General features: G+C 35.1%; 1 protein-coding gene across 4 annotated transcripts in view; it reads left to right on the top strand.

Moving 5' to 3' along the window:
- CPSF6 (cleavage and polyadenylation specific factor 6) overlaps nucleotides 1-22,505 on the top strand; it is a 28,642-nt gene extending 6,137 nt beyond the window's left edge. Inside the window, exons 2-11 of one of the 4 annotated variants that reach the window (XM_087442035.1) lie at nucleotides 1,331-1,540; nucleotides 3,248-3,351; nucleotides 6,765-6,910; nucleotides 7,817-7,990; nucleotides 8,118-8,228; nucleotides 8,669-9,173; nucleotides 11,593-11,708; nucleotides 12,212-12,365; nucleotides 15,182-15,371; nucleotides 22,084-22,505. In XM_087442035.1, the coding sequence (XP_087298161.1) occupies nucleotides 1,331-1,540; nucleotides 3,248-3,351; nucleotides 6,765-6,910; nucleotides 7,817-7,990; nucleotides 8,118-8,228; nucleotides 8,669-9,173; nucleotides 11,593-11,708; nucleotides 12,212-12,365; nucleotides 15,182-15,368 (1,707 nt within the window). In that variant the 3' untranslated portion in view covers nucleotides 15,369-15,371; nucleotides 22,084-22,505. Of the gene's footprint in view, nucleotides 1-1,330; nucleotides 1,541-3,247; nucleotides 3,352-6,764; nucleotides 6,911-7,816; nucleotides 7,991-8,117; nucleotides 8,229-8,668; nucleotides 9,174-11,592; nucleotides 11,709-12,211; nucleotides 12,366-15,178; nucleotides 15,372-22,083 lie in introns of all 4 variants that reach the window. The other 3 variants (XM_087442034.1, XM_087442037.1, XM_087442036.1) reach the window with 3 other exon arrangements.
- The last annotated feature ends 5,158 nt before the right edge of the window (nucleotides 22,506-27,663 follow it).

The raw sequence follows: 27,663 nt of genomic DNA, 5'->3' as shown, positions 1-27,663 counted from the left end.
TGAATAACAAAACAATAGCTGTGTTCCCTGGGGGCCTCTGATACCAATATTTTGTTGATCTGTTTACAGTTGTATTACAGATACTTTCTCTGGGTCCTTCTCTATCAGTGTAAAATAGTCCCTAAAACTAGTAGCTCTTCCTTATGTGCCATTTATATAACAGTTCATCCTTAATAAATTGTATTAATGGGAGAGGATATGAGTTATGCCTGAACTCTTAAGTTTGTTGTTTTGTAGTTGTAATTGCCTCTTCTTCCTTTATTATCTCAAATATTCTACCTCATAAGATTAAAGCAGTTCACATCAATTTAGGTACTTACTGGTGGAAAGGGAGAAAGATAAAAATAGAGTTTTTCCTCTGATACCGGCTGGTCAAGCCTGTGGCCCAGTAATCGTTACCAAAGGCGATTTAAATGGTATTGTGTTCTGCCAATACCTGCATTTCATTTTTCCCCTGTTTACGCATCTGTTTCATTTTCCTTGCTTATCATTTAGGCATGTAAGTGGCTCCACTAGCATTGCTTTAATTCTGCTGGTGACGCTCAATGGCAAAGCTTTACTGTTCACTAGATCCTTGTTCATATCAACTTTCTCTTGCTAATTGACTAGATATCTAAGAAGTCAGGTAAGCATTAACTCTTTGTTGACCGAGAATAATAAAACTACTTCTAGAAACTAATTTGGATAGTTTTACCTGTATTTTATTCATTGTTTCTCTTTCCTTTGTTTATTTGTTATGACATTTGGAATTATTTACATACCCACATTTCTTCATCTCTTCCGTATGGCTTAGCTCACTGTGCCTTTTTCTAAGACTAATAGCTTTTTCAGGATTGGGAAGCAAGATCCTGAACACCAGAGAAAATAATAGTTGTATTTTTCTGCAGTCAAATATTAAAGATTTGTAATGGCTTTGATTTTTGTTTGTGATATTTTTGTCAGTTTTTTTTTAAAGCTCATCTATTTGCATTTATGTATTATTACTTTTGCTTTAACAGTATCTTACTTCCAAGGAAGGTTTTATATTCTTACTTTATTTCGTCTATATGCCATTCTTTCCACAGAGAAAATGTTTCCCAAACGTTATTTCCTATATTATAATAAATATCAGTGGGAAAATAGGATTCATTGTAGATAAATTAACTTTATAGGCACTGTTCAAGAGTACATCTGTGGCATAAAGTGAGAGAAGATTTGCACTGAGATCTTTGGGCTTTTTTCTATCTTCTACTAGATTTTTAAAACAAAGTAGTTGAATGCATTTGTATTCAAATCTGTTTAGTAATAGTCTGACTACTGTATAATCTAGAGCATTATTTCTGTATCTCAGGAAGCTGAATATGGTGGGCATGATCAGATAGATTTGTATGATGATGTCATCTCTCCATCTGCAAATAATGGAGATGCCCCAGAAGACCGCGATTACATGGATACTCTCCCACCTACTGTTGGTGATGATGTGGGGAAAGGAGCAGCACCAAATGTTGTCTATACATATACTGGGAAGAGAATTGCACTATATATTGGAAATCTAACATGGGTAAGTAAACTTAACATATGAATTAAATTATTGGTAATTGATTTTTGAACTGTTCCAGTGGTTAATGTTTTTCTCTAGTTTTTATAAAAATAAGAATTTGAAGCTACTAGATTGGTTGTTCTGTATGCTTGCATATGCAATGAGGAAGGAAATACAAGTATCTTTACTTGTATTTCATAAGTTCCAAATCTTCTAGTTTTGAATTTTGTGGTCATTCAGCTTGTTTTGCTAGAGATTCCAGTTAAATATAGTTCAATTATTTTATCTTCAAATCAATTTCTTTTTTACCTTACTACTCCTACACTTCAACTATCCCAATTTTACAGAGAAAAATGCTCACCTGAGGTCTCAGATCAGGGTTTAGAACTTTAGAAGGAGAGAAAGAAACACAATATGGCTCTTGGTTTTAAAAAGTTTTCATTATCTGCTTAGTACAGTCTTGCAGAGTTTCATTTCTGCTCTTAAATTTGAAATCTGATTTATGGAAATACTGCTATATAAATTGTACTTTAATTTGGGTTGTTTTTGAGACTAAGATTATTGTTTTGAGACTATAAGATTATTTTCTAAACTTACTACACATAATAGAATGTTCAGTCTGTCTATTTATAATTTTATTAGCATTAAACCTTAAATTAAATATTCACTAAAACAGTCCTATATAATTTTTACATCTTTACTTAGAAACATTTGTTACATATAACTTGTCTAGAAATCAAAACTTGTTACCCTTCCACTTCCTTAATAGCATTTTATTTTAAGATGTTTAAATTTTTTTTTTTTTTTTTTTTTTTTGTGAGGAGATCAGCCCTGTGCTAACATCCGCCAATCCTCCTCTTTTTTTGCTGAGGAAGACGGCCCTGGGCTAACATCTGTGCCCATCTTCCTCCACTTTATATGGGACGCCGCCACAGCATGGCTTGCCAAGCAGTGCGTCTGTGCGCGCCCAGGATCTGAACCAGCGAACCCCGGGCCGCCACAGCGGAGCGCGCGCACTTAACCGCTTGCGCCACCGGGCCGGCCCCAAGATGTTTAAATTTTTAAAAAATTACTTGACCCGTCTCCCACCACCCAGTCTGAGCAATTTTATAATATTGAAGACACTAGCAGTGTCGTTATGAAGAGTGTGGTTGCTAAGGAAGACTTTGAATCTTAGCTCTCCTGTTAGTTTTGTGACCTTGGACAAGCTCTTTAACCTTGCTGTTGCATTATGTGTAAAATGGGAATCATAATAGGACTTAGAGGGTTGTTTTCAGAGTTAAATATTTGATGCTAAGTCCATGGTAGGTACTCAGTACATGTTAGTTTTTTTCTTTTCATCTTATATGCAAACATAAGATGGAATTTATTTCCCCAATTTCCTTTAAGGAGAGGAAGTGACAAGTGAGTTTGGTTTTATTGAAAACTTAAATTCATAGCAATTTAAAGATGGAAGAGATCAGAAACTCTTTAAGAGTAAAACATCTATCTTCTCTGTAAGGGTGTGTACCTTCTGATTTCCAAAACTCCTATCAAGGGATGAAGTTACATCCTCAGGTGCTTTTATGCTGTTTAAAAACTGGGGACTGACTGGCAGTAACTGCACTTAGATTTGCCCTGAGCATTAATTTTCTCTTGTTTATTCTGAGTTTACCCTTAAAAACTAAGCTGAAGCAGTAAAAATCTTAGATATGTTTTGATGGTTAATGAGGGGGAAATGTCTTGCAGTGGACAACAGATGAAGACTTAACTGAAGCAGTTCATTCCCTGGGAGTAAATGATATTTTGGAGATAAAATTTTTTGAAAATCGGGCAAATGGTCAGTCGAAGGGGTAAGAATTTTAATTCTTTTTTTCCTAATATGAGTTAGTACCTAGTGATTACAATTTTGGGGATCACTTTCTTTAAAGGTAATGCTAACTTTACACGTGTAGGATGCTTTATTATCCACATTGGCAGGAGGTTCTTGGGCAAAGGTTCGTAATCATTTCACTTTCTCTGTGATCTGGCTCACTAAAACTAGTGGAGCTGGACGTGTGGGCAGATGAGATCTATTCTTTAATTTTCCTGAGTTTTCTCCATCTGTGATGGAAATGATTATTGAAAGGACAGTTTGAAGAAGCATTACTATGCCTATGATTAAGGGATGGGGGAAGATGGGCTACTAGAGAATAGTGTGAGTATCATGGATGTTTTGCTTTATTTTCTTAGACTATTAAACCTTACAAATGAGGTAGGATCATTATAGGAACATTATAAAATACAGATATCCAAAAGTAAGAAAATAAAAAGCCACAGTCTCACCATCTATATAGATGATCACTCTTAACATTTTAATAATATATTTTCAGGTTTTTTCCTAATGTTTATATCATATTTTTATTGCAAAAAACAGGGTTACAATTCATGTTTTATAACGTCTTTGATAGAAAGAGTAAAACAAATATTTATCAATAAATATACATCTACTCTAATGTCTGATTCTTTCCATCATACTTTGTATGCTACTATAGTTTATTTTACCATCCTTATTTTTGGTTATTTGAGTTTTTTCCAGTTTTTGCCTATTATAAATAATGCTGCAGCAGGTATCATTTATATAAATCTTTAGGTGCAGATTTTGGATTTTTTTAAAGATAAATTGCTAGATGCAGAATGATAAAGTAAAGAATATGCTCATTTTATATTGCTCACTGTACCAGTTAATGCTAACTAAGAATATTTTCAAAATATGTGCCAAGTCTGACCACTTCTCACGCACTTCACTTCTACTACTTGGTCTGAGCCATTATTCTCTCTTACCTGAACTTTTGCAGTAGCCTCCTACCTGGTGTTCCTGCTTTCCCCCTAATCCCCTACAGTCTATACTACACATAGTAGAAATTGAAAAAAAGCAGCATCAATATTTGTCTGTTCAGCGTCTTCTGATGGCTTCCTGTCGCACTCAGAGTACAAGCTGGAATCTTTGCTGCAGCCTAGCAGGCACTGCATTGATCTGCGGAACAGATCACTAGGCACTGTGATCTGTTCCCACCTCTCTGACCTTGTCTTCTACTACCCTTCGTCTTCCTCGTGCTGTTTCAGCCACATTGGTCTCTTTGCTGTTCCTCAGCGCATCCTACTCAGACTTCACAGTAGTGGTTTTTTCTTCTTCGTTTACTTTGCCCCAAATATCCACATGGATCTCTCTCACTTCACTCAGGACTCTCTTTAAAGAGTTACCTTCCCTGACCACTCTGCGAAATACCTTCTTCTCCCATGACTCTGTTTCTTTTCTTTATTTTTCCTTTGTTATTGTGTATTTTACTTGTTTATTGTCTTGTCTCCGACTAGACTGTAAGCTCTATGAGAGCTCTATGAAAGAGAGGGTTTTGTTTTGTTCACTCTTGTATCCCTAGCCCTAGGATGGTGCCTGGCATGCAGGAGGTGGTGCTCAATAAATATTTGTTAAATTAACGAATTAGTTAAATTTTCTAAATGTTGTAACTCAAGATAATCTTGAGTTACACAGCAGAGTTTGTTGACTAGAATAAGAGATCTAGTTAAAGGACCATTTTGAACATTAGGAAGAAAAGGGTTCTAAGCTCATAAGGGCCCTTCTGAGAATAATCTAGACTATCCTAAAACTATATGAAATTGGTAATCATTCATTTTTTTTCTGTTTTAAGTGTATTTTTTTAATTGAGATATAATTCACATACCATAAAGTTCACCCTTTTAAGGTGTTCAGTTCATTCAGTGGTTTTTTAGTATATTTGCAAAGTTGTGCAACCATCTCCACTGTCTAATTCCAGAACATTTTGCCACCCCAAAAAGAGATCCCATACCCATTAGCAATCTGTCTCTATGGATTTGCCTTTTCTGAACATTTCCTATAAATGAAATCATACAATATGTGGTCCCATGTGACTGACTTCTTTCACTTAGCATAATGTTTTCAAGGTTTATCCATGTTGTAGCATGTATCAGTATTTAGTACTTTTTATGGATAAATATTACTCCATTATATGGATATACCATATTTTTTTTATTCCATCCATCTTTTTTTTTATTTATAATTTTATTTATTTATTTTTCCCCCAAAGCCCCAGTAGATAGTTGTATGTCATAGCTGCTCATCCTTCTAGTTGCTGTATGTGGGACACGGGCTCAGCATGGCCGGACAAGCGGTGCATCGGTGCGTGCCCGGGATCCGAACCCGGGCCGCTGGTAGCGGAGCGCGCGCACTTAACCGCTAAGCCACGGGGCCGGCCCTATTCCATCCATCTCTTTATTTACATTGGAGTTGTTTCCGTTTTTGCTATTACGAATAATGCTCCTATGAATATTTGTGTACCAGTTTTGTATGAACATACATTTTCAGTTCTGTTAGGTATATATATACACCCAGGAGTGGAATTATTAGATTATGTGTTAACTCTGTATTTAACCTTAGAGGAACTGCCAGATTGTTTGTCAGAGTGGCTGTGCCGTGTTATATTCCCATTAGCAGTATATGAGGGTTCCAGTTTCTTCACATCCTCACCAACACTTATTAATTGTCTTTTTGATTGTAGCCATCCTAGTGAGTGTGAAATGGTATCTCATGGTGGTTTTGATTTACATTTCCCTGGTGGTTGATGGCATTGAGCATCTTTTCATAGTGGCGTTATTCATAATAGCCAAAAAGTGGAAACAATCCAAACATCCATCAACTGATGGATTTTTTAAATGTGATATATCCATATAATGGAATATTATTCAGTCATAAAAAGAACTTAAGTACTGATATATGCTACAACATGCATAAACTTTGAAAAGATTATGTGAAGTGAAAGAAGCCAGTCACAAAGGACCACATATTGTAGGATTCCGTTTATGTGAAATGTCCAGCGTAGGCAAATCCACAGGGACAGGAGGTGGATTAGTGATTCCTTAGGGTTGGAGGGTGGGAGGAAATGGAGTGGACAGTTAAATGGTATGGGGTTTAATTTTGGGGTGATGAAAATGTTCTAAAATTGATTGTGGTGATGGTTGTAAAACTGAATATACTAAAAACCACTGAATTGTGCATTTTAAATGAGTGAATTGTATGTTGCTGTAAAAAAAAAGTTAAAGATGAAAGTGTGAACTTGTATAATTTTAATTTAAGAAATATTTTCAATTTTCTTAGATAAAAGTAAGTTCAGGTCATTTCCTTTTTAATTGCAGTAACATTATTAATCCTTCCTCCCTTCCTACCCTCACCCCTTTAAACATCTTTTAGGTTTGCCCTTGTTGGCGTTGGATCTGAAGCATCCTCAAAAAAGTTGATGGATCTGTTGCCTAAAAGAGAACTTCATGGTCAGAATCCTGTTGTAACTCCATGCAATAAACAGTTCCTGAGTCAATTTGAAATGCAGTCCAGGAAAAGTAAGCAATCCTTCAGAGGCTTTTATTAAAAGATGTGCATTTAATCAATGTTGCTAGCATTTGTTAGATGTTATACTAGAGAAGTCATCTTAATATTTAGTTCATTAGAGAATCCATTTTAAAAAGTCCGTGCTTTGAATTTGATTTAATTACTGGTTTTGACTGTGGTCCCATGTACTGCAAATATACTCCATTTTTCTCTAGATGTCACAGACCAATATTATTCAACAGTATACAAGTTTTATAGCCCTGCTGTCCTTGTCCTGTCATTCCCATCTTAGAGAAAGGAAGAAACTGCCTTCTAACCCTTAGATTGAAGGAAAGTTATGTGGGTGTGTGTGATGGATGGTGGGGGAGAAACCACTGATAACCAGAAAATACTCGTTGGCTTTGTGCTGAACACGAAGACCTTTCACCCGTTGGTAAAGTGGATGTGGAGAAGATGTGCCATTACACACTTAGGAATGTTACCACTTAGAGATAAGATGGATGATCACGTAATTAACAGAAATTCACGTGATTGTTTTTCTTTTAATGTTTTAGCCCTTAAGATTTAACTGAAGAGTATGCTACAGAGTTTAAATGGTCTATACTTAATGAAATTCAGATTTCTGTTGGAGAGTTTTGGTCTTGGTTGCTGCAGAGTACTGGTGTTTTGAAAGTAACTCATATTTCCTCATTGGAAGTACATTTGAGCCTGGATGTTTTGAGACTTCAAAAGAACTTAAATAGATGTGAATGTTTTCCTAACCAGTGTTTCTCATGTAGTTTGGACAGGCCCAAGGCATCTGCAAGTTAGTGTGTAGTGTAAGTGAACTTTGAAATAGAGTTGTTTTTACTAAGAGTGGTTACATTTCAGAGAACTATGTTAATCAGTGCTATTTATGAGTATTTGGATATTTGCAGCTACACAATCAGGACAAATGTCTGGGGAAGGTAAAGCTGGTCCTCCAGGAGGCAGTTCACGCGCAGCATTTCCACAAGGTGGTAGAGGACGGGGCCGTTTTCCAGGGGCTGTTCCCGGTGGGGACAGATTTCCTGGGCCAGCAGGACCAGGAGGGCCACCCCCACCTTTTCCAGGTAAAATTTTTCTTAAATTACCATGGATAAAATGTCTACCTAATACCTCTTTTCCTTTTCTCTCTTTTTCAAGTAATGCATTATTAATGTGACTTACTCTCCTTGTTATGCTATTTTTGGAATCCAGGAAATTTGATCAAGCATCTTGTTAAAGGAACTCGGCCTTTGTTCCTGGAAACTAGGATTCCATGGCATATGGGGCACAGCATAGAGGAAATACCCATTTTTGGCCTAAAAGGTCTTTATTTTTCTCCAAACTTGCTTGACTTATATATAGAATATTTACATCCGTCTTATTTTCTTACCTCTTAAAAAATCCTTTCAAGACCATTTTTCCTTGTTTCACTTTCTAGCTTGGCATCAGAGTAGACTATAAGGTGGGTGATCTCACTGTGAGAAGTGTGTGTATGCTGAAAGATGGAAACTATCTCTAAGTGTTGTAATCTTTATTAAGGTTTTTGTTGTAATAATTTTTCTTAAGCATAAATTGAGGTAGTTAAATTTGTAAGGATAGACATCACGTTTGCAGTTGTTAGTGTAGCATTTACCATATCGGTTTCATTTAAAGAGAAAGGATGTTGGTCTATGAGTTATGCTTTAAAAGTATAATCTTGGCATAAAGGTTAAAATACCTCATTGAAGTGTTTTTTTTCTCTCTCTCTCTCCTTTATTCTATAGCTGGACAGACTCCACCACGTCCACCCCTAGGTCCTCCAGGCCCGCCTGGTCCACCAGGTCCTCCACCTCCTGGTCAGGTTCTGCCTCCTCCTTTAGCTGGGCCTCCTAATCGAGGAGATCGCCCTCCACCACCAGTTCTTTTTCCTGGACAGCCTTTTGGGCAGCCTCCATTGGGTCCGCTTCCTCCTGGTCCTCCACCTCCAGTTCCAGGCTACGGCCCCCCTCCTGGTCCACCACCTCCACAACAGGGACCACCTCCACCTCCAGGCCCCTTTCCACCTCGCCCACCTGGCCCTCTTGGGCCACCCCTTACACTTGCTCCTCCTCCGCATCTTCCTGGACCACCTCCAGGTGCTCCACCACCAGCTCCACATGTGAACCCGGCTTTCTTTCCTCCACCAACTAACAGCGGCATGCCTACATCAGATAGCCGGGGTCCACCACCAACAGATCCGTATGGCCGACCTCCGCCGTATGATAGGGGTGACTATGGGCCTCCTGGAAGGTAAGTTAGCATGTGTCTATGAAAGTAAACTTGGTGTATTTGATCAATAAAAGATATTCTGTGCTCCATCGCTGAGGTTTTTTTTTTTTTAATTATGTTCTTTTCCTCCAATATTTAATTTTCTGTGTTGCTTTCTCTTGTTAGAAGAGGAAGTTATGATATGGTGAAAACTTACTGAACAGGGTTGGGAATAATCCAGCTCTGTTACTTATGTGGCCATGTGATTTAGGGCAAGTCACTAAATCCTGGGATTCGTTTCCATCGGTTTTTAAATTAAAAGAGGTTAATAAAGATAGTTTAAGTGAGCAGATGGGATACTGAAGCTAGTTTTAAGATTGTAAAGTCTGAATCTCATTTACCGTTGATGACACTACACAGAACCTTAAGGTCTTTTCATTGTTTTGGGTATTGGATCAGTTTGTTAAGTAGGTACTGTCAATGATCTCATGCTGATCAGGAGTCTTGAGTAGCAGCTTACTAACTTTTAATTAAAATGGGGACATTAAATAACTTACATGTGTTTTTGGGTAGATAAAGGCTTGTAAAACATAGACTATGGAAATTAAAATAATTTATGGTCATCCTTAGAGAAAAGCTGGGTGGAAACCACTGTTGAACTAAATGATCTCTTAGCCCCCTTTTGAAGTAATTTAAAAACAATCCAGGGGCCGGCCCCGTGTTGTAGTGGTTAAGTGCGCACGCTCCGCCGCTGGCTGCCCAGATTTGGATCCTGGGCGTGCACCGACGCACCACTTGTCAAGCCATGCTGTGGCGGCGTCCCATATAAAGTGGAGGAAGATGGGCACAGATGTTAGCTCAGGGCCAGTCTTTCTCAGCAAAAAGAGGAGGATTGGCATGGATGTTAGCTGAGGGCTGATCTTCCTCACACAAAAAAAAGATCCATACCCAAATCATAATTTGGATAGCTATGTTTATAATCTTTAAGAACTGTTTGAATTTGTACCTTTCAATTTTTGAGTTTATCATTTGATTTTGTATTCTATAACTATCACTATTAAACTACTTTATATTTCAGTTTGTCTGATAAGGTCCTGCAGGAATGAATATGAGCATCTGCCTAATTCCGTACAATTACACAGGCCACGGCAGTAAATTTGATGTTGTAAACAAAGTTTATTAGCAGTTATCTATCCATAGAAGTTGCATCTTTTTGACTGCCAATGCTTTGTTTTCTTTAGAAAAATATTATAACTGCCAAGCTAGTATAACTTTTCTTCTGTTGATTTTAATTCCAGTGAGCAACTACATACCAGGTGTTCACCCTCAGTGTGTAGGAGTGGGTTAGGTGACTTGGTTTGACAGTTTAAAATTTGAGTCTCATATCCTTTTCCTAACATACTAGAATTTCTACAGTATCAGATTTTCAAGAATTTGGGGGAGCAGTTTATTATTGACTAGTTTTTTATTGAAAATTGAAGAAAACTGATTATCTTACTTGGGATTTTTTTTTTTAGGGAGGTAGGGTGGGCACAAGTCACAGCATTTAGTTGAAATCATGCATGAATTTTGAACAACTTGTAGTTTGGTCAGGATGTTTATAAAGTTTTGGGAATAACAGTAATACCGTATAAGCATGCAAATGGTTAGATTAGCACCTTATAAGCACGCAAATGGTTAGATTAGCTGTTTCCTCATTTCAGTGGAATGAACTGCTACTGCTTGCCTCAAGTCAGTGTCCTACTTAGTAATGAGTAACTAAGATGGCAAAAAGAAGTTGACCTTTTCCTGTACTGTACACTTAATTTTTTTTTTTTTTTTTTTTTTTTTTAAAGATTTTATTTATTTTATTTTTTCCCCCCAAAGCCCCAGTGGATAGTTGTATGTCATAGCTGCACATCCTTCTAGTTGCTGTATGTGGGACTCGGCCTCAGGATGAACGGAGAAGTGGTGCCTCGATGTGCACCCGGGATCCGAACCCGGGCCGCCAGCATCGCAGCGCGCACACTTAACCACCAAGCCACAGGGCCGGCCCTGTACACTTAATTTTTAAAGTTGTCAAGCAGCTTTAGAAAATCTTGGCATTTTATTAATTTTTTTCAACAAATATTTACACTTAATGAGTACCTTTTGTCATACATTATGTTACATATATTCATCAGAACAATTATCTGTTTTTGTATGACTCTGAAAAATATTACATTGTAGATATGTAAGTATCTCATTTCTGGCCTCCAGAAAGACAAGGTTTATGAGTTGCTTCTTTATTTCAGCTGAAAGATAATGGTGTAAGAGAATTTTGCTTAGACTTACTGTCTGTAGGAGAAATAGCATGCTGTGATCTGGAAAAGTAACTACTAGCCCTAGGGCACTTGTCAAAAGCAACTAGTATGAATTGCTTATGCTGTTAGGACTAAGAAAATCTGTTGTGTACCATTTAAGGTTTATTTTGATTTTATAGGGAAATGGATACTGCAAGAACACCATTGAGTGAAGCTGAGTTTGAAGAAATCATGAATAGAAATAGGGCAATCTCAAGTAGTGCTATTTCAAGAGCTGTGTCGGATGCCAGCGCTGGTTTGTATATTTCTTCCTTTGAGTATTTTTCATTTATGTTATTAAGAATGACCTAAAACTTTAAGTACAATCTTGAAGAAGGGTCATTTACATGTAATAGTTATTTTTATATTTCCAAATCATCACCTATACTTTATTTGAAAGGCCTCGAAGGAAGCTGTATGTCAGAGTGTAGTGGAAGGACCCTTAATTAAATTTTTATGTATAAATTCAAATCTTAGCCCTGACATTGAATGGCTCAGGGGCCATAAGGCAGCTCATTTATTCTCATATTTAAAAATGATAACCTGCCTCACACAGCTGTAATAATAATAATAAATTGTGCTGATTTCATGCACGTAAAAGCCTTTTCCAAATGGTGAAACAATAAAAAAAATTAAGACATCTTCTGTAGTCATTTGAAAGTGCACTCCTGTTGTAAAATGCGTTATCACTCTCACCACAAGTGGTTTGGTGGTATTTGAAAACGAAATTTGACTTCAGCCCCTCTCCTTTGCTCGTAGGTGATTATGGGAGTGCTATTGAGACATTGGTGACTGCGATTTCTTTAATTAAACAATCCAAAGTATCTGCTGATGATCGTTGCAAAGTTCTTATTAGCTCTTTGCAGGATTGCCTTCACGGAATTGAATCCAAGTCTTACGGGTCTGGATCAAGGTAAAACTTTCCTGTCTCATGTCTATTTAAAACCGCTACTTTACAAATAGGAAAAATTTTGTGCTTGGGACTTTAAAATAGGACTTTGATTTTACTTACTACTGTTTACTCAACAACTAGAGTGATTTTTTTTAACTCTAAATCAAATGTTAGGTGTTTGCTTAAAACCCTTCAAAGGCTTCCATCTCCTCTTAGAATAAGACTATGCACCTTGGGGCGCTGTGTGCTGTGGTCCCTGCCTCTCGCTTCAGCCCCGTCGGGCCTCGCCCCTTGCTTCCTGCTCTCCAGCCATCCTGGTCTCCCTTCTCGTCGTCCTGACACATCAAGGACTTGACCACCTCGCTGTCTTTGTACTTCATGAAGCTTCTGCTGGAGCCCTTTTCCCTGGCTCTTCACATAGTTGGCTCCTTATCCTTCATGCCTCAGCTCAGTCTAACTTCCTAGGAGGGGTCTTCTCCCCAGTTATTCTCTCATGTTGTTCTGTTTATTTTTTTCACAGCACTTACCTTAATCTCTTCTTATTTATTATTAATGCAATTTTCTCTTCGCTAGAACACATGTTGAAAGATGGAAGAGGCCTTACCTGTTCTGTTGACTATAATGTTTAGTGACTAAGCAGTGCTTGGTACTGAATGGGTGCCAAATAAATATTTCTTGAACAAAGGAGTTAATGAATGAATGAATGAATGATCTATTCTTAGCTTTTTAATTAGGTAATTCCTTTTTTTAGCATTACTGCTAACCTTGAAATTTTACATATTTTTGAAAGGTAGATCTTTAATCTTTCCATGATAGTGTTAGATATGTCTTTAGTGATTTTATCTGGTGGTAGAGTCTTCTTCATTAAGTTAAGGAAAAAGAGCTTGTCTTTGTCGTGGTCTCCAACTTTATTGCCTTTTTGACCCAGTGTAAGGATCTTTATATCTGAACAAGTTTGTCATAGCTAAAGACCAAATCTTATATAGTCGTCTTTTTAACTTTTTAAGTCCAAAGTAAGAGCTCCTGCCTTGGTCAAGGAGCTTAACACCTAATAATATTTGCTGAGTCTACCTGTCTGGTGCAAAAATACAAAATAAATATTTAATTATTTCCTTATCGTGAATTTCAGAATTTAGAGCAACAGAATTTCTAAAAGTATTTTAGGCAGTATGCTTTCATTAAATTACCTGGGGTTTTTTTTGGAGAAAAGAAAGCTCATAAAACATTTATCATTATTAAATAACAATGTGAATAGTATCCCCACCTTTTCTAGTGGTCGTAATTACTAGATTTTTCCTCTGCTTCCCTCCATGCCCCTAACAAACATATATATATATATAATTAGAAAGTTTCTTAGTGGAGTAGCACTCATGATGAACCATATTTTGGTTAGTTATAAATGTATTTTATTTTATATATTTTTTTTTTTTGTGAGGAAGATCAGCCCTGAGCTAACATCCATGCCAATCCTCCTCTCTTTTTTTTTGCTGAGGAAGACTGACCCTGGGCTAACATCTGTGCCCACCTTCCTCTACTTTTTTATATGGGACGCTGCCACAGCATGGCCTGACAAGTGGTGCATCAGTGCGCGCCCGGGATACGAACCCAGGCCCCCAGCAGCAGAGCACGTGCACCTAACTGCTACGCCACGGGGCAGGCCCCTGGTTAGTTATAAATGTAAAATTGGTGCTTATATATAGGTTTAGGTAACCTGTGTTAATGGGTAGTAGTTTTTATGTATTTAAGTCCCATTGTATATTGAGTGATTTCATGAAATCTATATCTAAAAAACTACCTTCTCCCTTTTTTTTTTTTTGCTGAGTAAGATTTACCGTGAGCTAACATCTGTGCCAGTCTTCCTCTATTTTGTGTGTGGGTTGCCACCACGCCGTGGCCGCCAAGTGGTGTAGGTCCGTGCCCCGGCTCTGAACCCACGAATGCTGTCTGCCAAAGTGTAGCACGCTGAGCTTAACCAACAGGCCACAGAGCCTGCCCCCTATGTTCTTTAGCTTGAAACACAAGTCCTTTGAACTTTTCTCTCCTTTATCTTGCTATTTTTCATTCTGTAAATACCACATGTCTGTTTTAGGCTACTAGTTATAGTAGATGTAATGATGTATTGCCCTGGTGTGTCTGGTTCCCAATTTTTGGGTGAATATTTTAAAAAATGAAACTTTGGGCCGGCCCCGTGGCTTAGCGGTTAAGTGCGCATGCTCTGCTGCTGGCAGCCCGGGTTCGGATCCCAGGCGCGCACTGACGCACTGCTTCTCTGGCCATGCTGAGGCTGCGTCCCACATACAGCAACTAGAAGGATGTGCAGCGGTGACGTATAACTATCTACTGGGGCTTTGGGGGAAAAAAATAAATAAAATTAAAAAAAAAATTTTTTTAAAATGAAACTTTTATGGGGCCAGCCCAGTGGCACAGTGGTTAAGTTCACACGCTCCGCTTCCACGGCCCGGGGTTTGCAGGTTTGGATCCCGGGCGCGGACCTACACACCGCTTGTCAAGCCATGCTGTGGTGGCATCCCACATATAAAATAGAGGAAGATTGACACAGATGTTAGCTCAGGGACAATCTTTCTCAAGCAAAAAGAGGAAGATTGGCAACAGATATTAGCTCGAGGCCAGTCTTCCTCACCCAAAAAAAAAAGTTTCTAGTTCATGCTTGAAGGTGAGTTGGTAAATTGTTATTGGCATTTCATGGTATTGTAAGTTTGAACTAGATTTATGAAGAATTTTTTGCTTTCTTAGGTATTTTTAAACACCAAAATATTTAATATCTTTTTAAGCTGTCCAGTTACGGAGAGCATTAATCCAGTAATTTCTTTTAGAAGACGTGAACGATCAAGAGAAAGGGACCATAGTAGATCACGAGAAAAGAGTCGGCGTCATAAATCTCGTAGTAGAGATCGTCATGACGATTATTATAGAGAGAGAAGCAGAGAACGAGAGAGACACCGGGACCGGGATCGTGACCGAGACCGAGAGCGTGACCGAGAGCGAGAGTATCGTCATCGCTAGGAGGTGGGTATTCCTTGTTCCTGTTGTATTAACGTGTGTATTATAAACAGGAATTATAACTCTGAGGCTATTGTTTATACAGTATATACCTACATTTTAAATGGTCCAACTACTTGTTCTGAGTTTAATCTTCTGGAAACATCTGAGACTAATGACAGGTAAGTAATGACAGGTAAAAAGTTTGATCTCTTATCCTCAAAATTGTATTGCTGAGTTATATATAACTTTTAGGTTTCACGTTGTTAGTGGTCTTAGGAAGGCAAGAAAATATTCAAGAGGACTCGTTGTTTACTTCTAAAATCTAAAAACTGGAATTCTCTTAATTACATACATAGTTTGCATGCAATTTAAAATATAAAATACAGGGAGTTAATTCATATATATATATGTACATATATATGTATAATGTGCTTGGACTTTTAAAAATAAATTTAGTTTCTCTCCTGAACTAACTACATTTATCCCTGAACTTTTAAAGGAAATCTAACACTATGATAGTTTATAATACAGGAGGATGGTTTCTCAGCATTGAGAGAGCTTTTCTACTTAAATAAAACCACTTTTTAGAAATGACACTTGTTCTGGCATCTGGTTGTTTTTAAAAGAAAAGAAACAGTATCCTTTAATTTGCAAAGAAAATATGAAACTTAATCAAAATGGGATCAGGGTAGTCCATATCTAAGAATTTTAAATTGTATCAAACCATACATCCCAGGTTAGAATAACCTTGAAATAATTTTCTTTGGTGTTTCATTCATAAACCATAATCATTGTGTCTTTTTTTCTGTATTTTAAAACTATTTCTTGTGTACATTTTTCATAGAGTGGGAGGGATTATCTGTTTATACTTCATTTCCACGTGTAATCTTATTTTTATATTTGTGAACAGCATTTATTCATGTGAAAGGTTGGGGGAGGGCACTGTAAGGCTTGTGCATGTGATACAAAGGTTATTCTGTAAACAGATATTTTTTCTTTATATGTTTGTGGCATATCCAAATTAAATTAGGCTAAAACAAACCCCTTTTATAGGTAACTACTCTTCACCTGATTGTCCTTCATAATCATGGGAAATATTGAAAATTCAGTCATGGTAATTGTTAGTATTTAAATTGTTGGCAAAATCAAAGACTTTATCAAGTGTATATAATTCTGTGACAGAATAGCAGTTTCTTTATAATAGATATATTTTATCAAATGAGATTCCTTTTGAATACTCTTTAGAAAAGAAGCATGTAAGTCTTATTTTTATGGTACACAAATAAGCTATTACAGTTTAAAGAGCTTTTTGAAGTGAAAAGGCCAGTTTTAATAAATTTCCTTGCATTTTGAATATGCATCTTGAATATTTATCAAAACTTTAATTTTAAAATAGTTCTCCATGTATTGTATTAGAGAACTTAATATAAATGATTCTCAAAACATTTCTTTAATGTAAGGCAAAACATCTTTCACTTTTAAAACTAAACTTATGGAAATTGATGCTGTTTCTAGATGTAATAATTGAATGTTGTATTATGTAAATCTAAACACTAAATTTTAAAAATGTAGCTTCTTTTCCCCCTGGGTTGAATAGATCAGATCCCATCTAACGAAAAAATTCTCAGCGTCCATCAGTTGTTTATGGTGAATTGTGGCCAACTTACTGCTTGAAATGCATAACTATATCAGCCGTGTCATTTATAGTAATGTACAGGTCCTATGAGTTATGTTTTTAATTCGACTTGGTCAGTTATCAACAAGCTTCTAGTTACTGAAGGCATGGTAACAAAAACTTGCATACATTTTCAGTCATCTCCAAGGTTGGATGTGCCCATCAAGGGGCTTCTGAACCAGTTTATACCCAAAGTTAATAAGTTTTCCTTCTGGTTTCAGTTAAACTAGCGTAGTCAACCAAGTAAACTCCTTCTTGAAAAGTCCATTATTAATTTTAAATACTTTGAATTGACTAACATTACGTTTCAGTAGTGAGTACACCTAACTATCATGGCTTGAGTTTCATTACATTCAGATGTTAACTATGGATTCCTAACTTGCAGACTATTGTTGACATTTTCTCTTAATCACTGATGTGTACCATACCCAAATTCCCGTTTTGTTTGTACATTAATCAGAAATTGAGTTGTAATATTGTGATGTGCTTTCATCAAAGCAAAATTTTACGTAAGCGTTTCCAGTGCAAAAAATTCTGTTATCCTGGAATATTGTACCTTTGCTATACCAAACAGTATTTATTGTGGTTGTAGACATGAATAAAGGGATGGGGACTGGGAGTAAATATATTCAAGTTAAAAACTTTTTTAAACAAATATAAAACTATCTGCACATTTAATCACCATCATGATAAGGTCTGTTGACCTTTTTAGAAGTTTTAAAATGAGTCCTTTTAACCTTTCATGTAAATCTTAAATGGGCTAAAGGAAATAAGAGTGACTTGGAAGCTAAGGTGAATGTCAGTAAGTCTGTATACAAGTACAACAGTACTGTAATCGATTATTAAAGTGATGAATGGCTAAAAGGGCAAGTTCTTAATTTAACTGGAAACTTGATGTTGGCAAGCTGTTGATGTCTGTCCCATCTTAATTTTTTTGTGTTTGAACTGTTGGTAATGTTAATTGCATTCTCGCATTTAAAAAATGTATTAGTTTTTCTAAAAGCATTCAATATCTAAGTTTCAAATAGATAACATTTTATTGGGAATATCAGTATTGTAAATTTTCAGTATGTAAATACATTGTGCTTCATATTCTGTAATTTCTGCCTCTATTCTCAGACCACTCTGAGCAAAACAGAAGTAGTTTAGTATTTTAAGATTGTACACGTCTAGAAATAATTTTCCTTTCATAGTTCAGTTTTTTTTTTTTAAGATTGTGTTCCTCTTATTGTTTGGAACAACTGTACTCAACAAATTTCTGTGAATAATTGAGTTTTTCTTTGTGTACTGAAGAGTAATGAAACCAAATTATTTTTTAAATACTCTCTGGTCATGCTTTTTCTCTCCCTGATATATGAGGTTTTACATATTCTCAAATCATTTTCCGTTTCTTTGATACAATTTTTAAGCATCATGTATGGGATATGGATTAAATAACTCTACACTTTCTTTTGTTGTGTGATTACTCTTCTGCCGTAATTACAATCTTAGATTTTGTTGTTATTGCACAAGATTTAGCGTGCTTTGCATTCTTTATTCAGTTTATAGCTTTTCATTAATTTGGGAAAAACAAAAACCAAAAGAATCAAAAGTTCTTTCTTGTATGTTAAGATGTTTTATCTCCTTAAGAGTTAGTGTTACTTTGAGGCTCATGTGAAAACTAAGTTCTCTTAACTGTCGGATGAATGATGTGGTGGTAATGAGATTTAAAAACTATTTATGCGTCTCTTAGGTCCCCTGCCTGATACTGTCTGGCCCTGTGTTTCCATGTGTCCTCACTGCTCTGCTTCCTTTTGACCTGCTAGCTCGCACTTCTTTTGCTCTAATTTTCCTTCTTTTAGTATTATTTGCAGAACCTATCTGACCACACAGCTGTCTTAACTGAAGTGACAGGAGGGTAGAAAGTAATCCTTCGAATGGATGGATAGTGTGTTTTTTTGCTCACTGTGGTTTAAGAATATGATTTTGTTTACAAATGATTAATGTTCCCTGTAAGAAAAACAAATTTCAGTGCCAAATGTGAGTCGCTTTGCTCTCTCACCTTCATCTCAGTGTGAAATTTACTACCATTGTTTTAGTTTGTAAATTAGATTGTTTTGAATAAACAATATTTTGAACGAATATTTAGTTAGCGTTGTTTAAAGAAAACCTAATGACCAAAAAAGGGCAAGAGTGCCATATATGCTATCCAAACTTAGTACTTTGCTTGCTTTCTGTGGTAGCATGTTTTAACTTGCACAGTGAATTCTAAATCACATAAACAGCTTATTTTGAAATGTCCATTATGTGAAATTTAGGGGGCAAAGCTGAGTTTTCTTTGACTGTGGTGAAATTTATTTCTACTATTTAGTGAACTGCCTAGAGTAACAATCAAGTATGTGTTTTATAGTATAATAAAAGGCTTTAGTTCAAATGAGGTAAGTACTATCTCCAGAGGCAGAAAGATGAAGATATGAAATGTTTTAGTAGTAAGGAAATTTTTTGTAAACATCTACAATAAACAGAATTTTGTGTAATATGTTCTAGTCAACGCAAGAAGGAATTTTCATTTTAAAAATAGTTAAATTATATTTAGATACTTGTATTTCTTTTGCCCAACCCATCTCCATTCCTCTCATTAAGGAGAGGTTTTCAGATAAAAGTGAATATTATTTCACTGAGTTAATAATAGTACGTCTCTAAAATTATCTTAGAATCCTTTTAATTCAATATATTGTGAAAACCTATAGAAGAGCCATATCAAATGTTTGAATCTTTTACTTGAAAGATGAATTTGCCATGAATTTAGAAACACTATGCTAACAGATTTGCTTAGATAAGTTTCTTAAAGAAACACTCATAATTTGAGTTGTTAGTATTGGCTTGATCTTATCACAAAATGCAAGTGTTCCTCTGTGTTATAATTTTACTTAGTGCTCACTTTACAGACTTCATGAAAGAGCTGTAGATTGCATTTGTCTTAGTTTTTTAACTGTTTACATAGATCTTCCTTTTATAGCTGATAGCTTAAAGCAAGTAATTGTGTGGCTTTGACAAAAACAGATTTGACCAAATGGTATTTTGAAAACATGAGCATTGAATGTGTTTGTCACTTTTAAGCTTCTTTTTGATATCTTTGTTTATGTAGATGTCTACTTAGAAATTTGAGACTATAATATGAAATTGGATTATTGGAAATGGGTTGTATTGCCTTCAGATTTGCTTCCGTTTGAGATTGTAAAATTTTTATTTCCAAATGGATAAATGTAAAGTATTTAGAAACAGAAGTTAAAACTGTCAGACTATCCCCCAGATCTTATGTCTGTATGGTGAAAATGAGAGACTTATTAATAGTAAAGATCTATCTATAAAATATAATCAAGCACAAGATGAGTTCCCCCGCCCTGGGTGAAGATGTGTGTTGTAATTTCACAAACAGGGCTCTCTACATAAAAAGTAGTGACATTCTCCATTGGAGTGATGAAAGATATAAAGTTGCAGTGTATGCCATATGTTTTTTGGAAGGGTTGGGTATTTTTGTTTTTCTTACTGTGACTGTAAATAACTTTCCCTCTGTAATGACCCAATGTCTCTTTTTTATCCCTCCCAGCACAACAGAAAAATTAGGGAGCCAGCATTCTTTTGCAATAAGAATTTTGAATTTCCCAGTAATGTGTTTTTTAAGATTAGAACATATTCCTTGTTCCTCTTTCTGTAGTACTTTGACATGAGTTTTTAAAAGTGCATTGCAAATAATAAAAATAAAACATGGAAGCTACCTTTCTAGATTTTTTCGATGAAATAATTCCACCAAAAGCTTCATCAGCATAAGATAAAAGTACAGTAAAAGGTGACATTAGAAATGGCTTAAGTAGCTCTTTGAAAAATAAGGAAAAATAGAAACTATTTAAGAGAGAAAGTCCAGGATTATAACATCTGTTTTTTCCTTTTGCAGTTGTAAAATTTAGGTTTTTACTGCCAGGCAGTGTGTACCAATGCTCTTAAGATGTTTACAGCCTAGTTGGGGAAGAAAGGACATAAAAGATAACAATTATAGTTCTGACAGAATATTAATTACTCCTAGTTATAGAGCAAAAAGTATTTTTTAATTACTTTTATGGCAAAATATACCTAAATATTGTCCCATTTTGCCTCTTACTACATCATCTTAGTGAAATACTCTCTTGGCATTTATATTTTAAATATCTGGTGTTTCAGTGATTACTTATATCTGAGTTAATTGAATGTTTCTTTTGTGAACCTCTCCCTGAAGTATGCATATTGTTGTATTCTTGAAATTTTAGTTTATCCAATTTATCGCTTTTTTTTTCTTTATGTGAGTTTTCAATGAAATTTATCATTGTAGATTCCTATTTAGCTTGGTTTCGGTTAGTTTTATATACTGCATTAGACATTTCAGTATAGGTGGAATAGAGTGCAAGTAAAGTAAATGTGTTAAATTTGTATTATGTCTAAAGATTTGTACGTGGATGTCATTATATTTATTTAAATGTGCATACTGAGCTATATATCTACAAATTTTATTTATAAATTTTGTAACATGAAGCACCGTTTGATTTATAACATTTGCAGAAGTTCCTGTATGCTGTCAAATAAATACAACTAATTTGTAAAATAATTTATTGCATTTTATGTTCAGTTTGCATTTGTTAATGAGTTACATAGAATTGATATATGGGTGAATGAAAAATATTTACATTAAAATCATCGAAACATTTTTTCATTTATTTTTGTAGTATACATACTTTAGAAAATGACTTATAAATGTTTCCATCATCACAGAAACACTAGCTGCTATTTTCATTTCTGTTCCAGTTACTAAATTTATAAGGCAATAATATTAAGAAGAATGAAACCAGAATGTCTCAGTTTTAATCATCACATAAATTGGGAGCATTTCTCCACCACAAAGGCAGCTACTGTTTCAGTTAATTCTTATTTTGTGTTAGAGTACGTACAGTGACGTAGATGCACGACTTGTGTATGTATAGTTAAGCCAGCGTTTTTCTGTCTGTTATGGGGAATAGCAAAATCTACATCACAAATTTTGACACATTACAGCTGAAGGAAGAGGAACACCTTCCAAGACAAAACAGTCTTCATGGGGGAAAATGACGCTTGTCCAGCAGTTTGCTTCTTGTGATTGAACTGAACCCGTAAGGATTCACGGATAAAATGAACAGGAATAGATCTGAATAAAGCAAATCTGCATAAATGGTAACCAGTAGCTCTTTTTTTTTTATGTTGCTTAACTGTTTTATTTGAAAGAAACCTGTGTGATTTAAAAAGTTATAGCTTTTGCAACTTTATTACTGGTTATATACATTTGGCCATTATAATGTGCAAGCAATTGGAAAAAAGTCAAGTAAATGCTTGTTTTTATAGTAGTTTGTTCTTGTTAAAAATGTTCATATGATAATGTCTGTAAACAGCACCACTTTGATTATAATAGATGTAGTGTTGTAATAAACTGTTTAATGGGGCTGATGTGTAAAGCTGTTCAAGTTATTTGATGTTTACACCTCAGGGAAAGTGTTGTGTTCAGCAATATCTAAAGATGATGTTACTATGACATTTATACTGTCCTTTCAAAAAGCATTGCAATAGCGGTTTTGGATATGCATCAATCTAATCTTGCGTTCAGTGAATTAAAAATACTAATTAAGTGTTTCTTGCCCTTGATTTTGATATTAGAATAGGTGATTACATGGATACTTAAATATTTCTATATTCTGCTTTTCTAGCTGTTTTTACCTAGTTAGCTTGTGATTTTGCTGAATGGTATGTAAACTTGTAAAAACTGAAGTTTCACAGACATAGCAATCCAGTCAATGTCTTAGGGGTCAAAAAAAATGTGGTTTTAACATTTTAGAAGAAAACCCGTACATTATTTGCTACAGTAATGCAGCTTAATTACAACACAGATGTACTGAAATGCTTAATTGTAAACTGCTAGCATTGAAGAAATACTTTGACGGTTCTGATTTGATGCGGCAGTTATTTGCTGTTTTATATTGATAATGCTTATGGTTTGTTTTGAAGCCATGGGCAGTGTAAATACAGCCGTGCAGCAGACAAATGTGAGTAAAGAGAGCCTTAGTTTTATTTTCCGGTTACTGTCGATTTCTGAAGGGTGTAATGTTTATTAACATCAGGTTGTATCCTCCTGTGTGTGTAATGGGAGAGTATGGGTGTACCCTATCTCCGCAGTTTAAGGAATTCTATATATATTCATGCAACCCATTGATTTGTGCTGGAGTTATTTACTTAATCAAAGATTCTTTCAAAGCTGCCTTGCATACAGGCCCACATTGAAAGCACCTGGCTAGCACGTGTTTTTAATTGCAAAATTAGTAGAAGCAGAGTGTCAACTTGATTAGACGTTTTCATAGGAAGGTCATTCTGAATCACTACTTCAGAAATTTGAGTTCAAATCCTTAAGCAAATTAATTTGTTTTTAATATCTGATTATCTTTGAGAGATCTTCTGATAATACACATTGGTTTTTAAAAAGTATAGCCAAATTTTAGGACAATGCTTAACGTGTTTAGGGACCCTAGATATTGTGTCACGTGCAACTGTAAACGCCCTCCGAGATTTCCACTCCAGCTCTGCACTTCTTTTTTGTCTGTTCTCACCCTAGTTCTTACAAATTTAGCTGTTTCAGATTATTCATATTATTGCCAGTTTTATTTTAAAACATTTCGTTATTAGAGTATTTGTGCATGGGCTCGTTGGTGTTAATCAGACTGTTTGCTCTCAGAAATTTCAGTGTTCTATCTTGTTGAAAATGCAGTTGCCTTTTTAACATCTTTGAGAGTTGTATCAGAATTGATTTTCTTGTTTTGTATATAGGTCTTGTTAGTTTTTGTCATTTCTTAGCTCTTTTATATTTTAATTGCAATGCCCTAATGCGAAGAAGTATAGACATAAATTAATAATATTCCAAGGGAATTAGTTAATAGTAAGCTTAAAAGGTAAGTAAATGTCCATGAGAATAAAATTTTCTCTGAACAATTTTAAAATGGAATCATAAAAATCTAACTGCGCTTGAACTGGAAATTTTGTACTAATTAAATCCTTCATTTACCTATTCATTTTTTATCAGTGGAACCTTTAATTGTTCATTGTCTGTCATTCTCCTCCCTGCTTGGCTGATCTCATTATGTGACTTGTTGCAGACAATGTGAATGTGCTAGAATTGTTGGCTTCTAGTCCGGTGTTTTTAAATGTTGTCAGAAGGTAACTTTTTGGTTTGACCAATTAATTTTTGCAAAGTCTTACTCTACCTAACACGTGAATGTATAGCAGTAAAGGTGAAAATTACAAAGCTTGTTTAATTTTTCATATCCCTTCTGTTGTTTATGGCTGATGTTATTTGAAAACTTTTTTTCTTTTTTTTCAATGTTTAAAAACAATCCAAAGAGATAAATCTTTACATAGACACCAAAAAAAAAAAAAGGAGAGAGTCCCAGAAACCTTCTCTTTTCTTCTTAATAATAATCGTAGTGAATATGAAAACAAACTTGAGTTTTAATTTTAAACCATAGCACTTATTAGTGCTGTGCAGTCACATTCCTTTCAACCAGTCAAGTTATGAATGAGGGAGACAGCACCGGAATGGAATTGCTTCTGCAGCAACACTTTGAATTGAATGTGCTGCTTTTAGTTAAAGAACGTGTTGTGGAAAGGATATTCCATTGTAAATTTGGAAGGGTTTATTTTGTCAATTTGCATAAGCAAGATTTGGAGTAAGTTGCAGTGGCTATTGATGATAGTTTAGTCCATTTAATGGGCCCCTTATGTAGAATATTCTTAAGCAGTTAACTACAATTTGGAGTTTACAAATAACTTATGGATTGTAGCTTAAGGTATTGTGTTCATTTAATTCTCCTGTGGAGAATATTGCTTTGTTTTTTACTAGTTTAAAGTCAGTTCTTAAAATAAACGTGGAGGTTTTAATGAACGTTATAACGTTTTATAGTGAAAGGGGAAAATTGGTGGAAGGATAAAAACTTTCTCTTTTCCTTATGTATTTCAATGTGCCGATCACCTAAATACATACTGGTTTATAAATGAGATGCTACTACAAGACTTTGTTTAGTGTTCTCGACACCTGAATGATCATTACATTTTCTGTGTCTTGTAAGATGGCTCCATTTTTGTGTTTTAAGCTTCAGCTTGCTATTTTAAGAGGAAGTTCATGATCTAATTCTTTACTGAGAATACGATATTGAGATTCTTGCTGTTTTACAGACAACTGCCTTTTAAATTTTATTCATTAAGTTCATTTGCATCCCATAGCTGCCTGTAAACGTTTCCTGGACTTGTATGTACTTTTATGCATGCTTATCCATTGTACATATTAGACATTTTTGTGCAAAAAATGTATTAAGTGGGATTTTTGTAGCAAAGCATTCTATTTTTCTGTTCTTACAATGTGTGTTTTTTGGTTTTTTTGGTTTGTTTTTTTACATTAACCTTCAGTTTAAACACTGGTGTATTTTATTTTTTAGCAACTTGACTCTTAGAAGCCTTAGACTAATTTTTTAATAACATTCAACCAAAAATTATAAATTTATTAAGATGTGGCCTTAACACATAGCATTCCTTGTGGTCGTAATGTGAGATTTTTAATGTAGAGAAGTCAAGATTCAGGATTAAAGTTTCATTGTAAGTTGAACTAGAAAATGTATTAAAATGTCTAGGCTTCTGGGAGGAGGTTCTTTAGCTCTTCTTTCTTGACATTAGAAAGAAGCAATATGAATTTTTTGAATATTCAGAATATTCAGGCAATTGTGTCCTGTTCAGATGATTTAGGTTTGTCTTAACCAATGTTTCTTTAAAATTTCAGGTTGTTGGCATTCACTCTGAGTATGCGGCTGTACTGTGGTTTTTGTATGGGACGTATAAACACTTGGTTAGGTGTAGACAGATTTTAATGTTTTGAAGACTTCCTGCTATATTAATTAACATATTGTTATGGGAGTCTTTTAAAATATTAGGTAAAATTTAATTGAAGTCACACAAATCTTGAAATGGTATCTGTGGATAATAAATGCTACAGAGAGTTTTTCACGTGAGAGTATCCTAAAACCCTGCCATAGGTGTAAATGTTTTACATTAATTTCATAGTTGGACAGACCCTGCGTTTAGTTTTGAAGATGTGTTCTTTTTGTCGCACTGTTACTGCATAACACTTCTCAGCATTCTGTAAGTTAAATTATTTTAAAATACAGTGGTGAATTCATGTTTATTTTTTTACTTTGAAAATTGTAGTACTCAGGTGGTATTTAATGGGAAAGGATCCTTTGGGGTAAATCGTAATGTATTCTAAGGAATGCATCTATAACATTGATGACTTTAGCCTTAAGAAAAGGTCTATTCTTATTATTCCTTCTTCCTCTTCATCCATGGTATATTCACAAAGCAGTTTACAACCTTGTACAGCCTTACAGAGTTGTTTTACAATTTTTAATGGAAAGCCCTTAACAAAAAAAATTGTATCATATTACTAGTATCCATGAATTACTGAATCACGGTTTGTAAATAATTTGTCTAATACCAGAAGGCCAAAGAAAGTCTTAAAATTTTAGCTATTGACTCTGTGGCGACTTCACAATAAGATTTCTGTGCAAAAGGTAAGGTGATACTTGATCAGACATCTTTTTGGTGTCCGTGAGAACTAGACTTCCATATTAGCTTCTATTAAAAAGCTCATTCCATTTTATTAAAATGTTTGTAATTGCAGTTTTGTGTTTAATGTTTACTTTCTGTCTTTTCTTTCTTCAGCATTTAGGTGACTGTTCAGCAGTTTGCTCTATGGCCATTGTTGGCCTTAAACTGCACTAGTAACAAGCATGGTATTTATCTTGTATTGAAAATAAAACAGTTTTGATAGTACTTTGCAGTTTGTCCTTTTTGTTTGGTTTCAGTTTGTTAACTATTGTGCATGGTTTGAGTAATTCATATCTTGGCAATATGCAGTGTACCAGAAATTGAACTGTTGTCTGTATTTTATCTTTAAGCCAGTCTCTGAGATAGTGGTTATTTTCTTCTGTATTGATATTTTGATGATCTTTAAAGCAGATGATGTATGGCTAAAATTAGGATTTAGAAACCTAAAAGATTTCTGGGTTGTTTTATGCTTAAATCTAAGATTCAGAAAACATTTGTCTAGTTTTAAGGAATAATTAACTTTACTAGACTTTAATCAAGTAAAAATATTGCAGCAAAAACATTTCATCGGCTAGCTTGGAGTACTTTTAAAACAGTAACAAATTGTGTTTTCATTAAGGATTTGTGAGCCAGATATTATATCAGGCCCCAGATTTCTCACCTGTATGTTTCAAAATATGTTGAAGGTAACAATTCTAAACAGCGGAAAGAACCATATGAGAAATAATAAGTTACCATTACTGGAATTTCTTTCCATGCCCCCGTTAAAATTGTGGTTCAGGTTCTGTTAGTTTCCCTATTACTCTTGGTTATATGTTTACATTTTAAAGAAGATTGCATTCATTGATCCTCACTTGCATTGAGATACTTGCAGAGAGTATTTGACTGAAAGAAAAGATTAGGAACATCTTTTAACCAGATGCCACACAAAGCTCCATAGGAGTCAGTCAAGCCTGCTTTAGT

Source organism: Ceratotherium simum, chromosome 17 (assembly GCF_057802395.1).
Source record: "Ceratotherium simum simum isolate JZ-2026a chromosome 17, ASM5780239v1, whole genome shotgun sequence".
NCBI classification, from domain to species: Eukaryota; Metazoa; Chordata; class Mammalia; order Perissodactyla; family Rhinocerotidae; genus Ceratotherium; species Ceratotherium simum.
The sequence above is the reverse complement of the archived record's forward strand: the minus strand, read 5'-3'. Positions and strand labels throughout refer to the sequence as shown.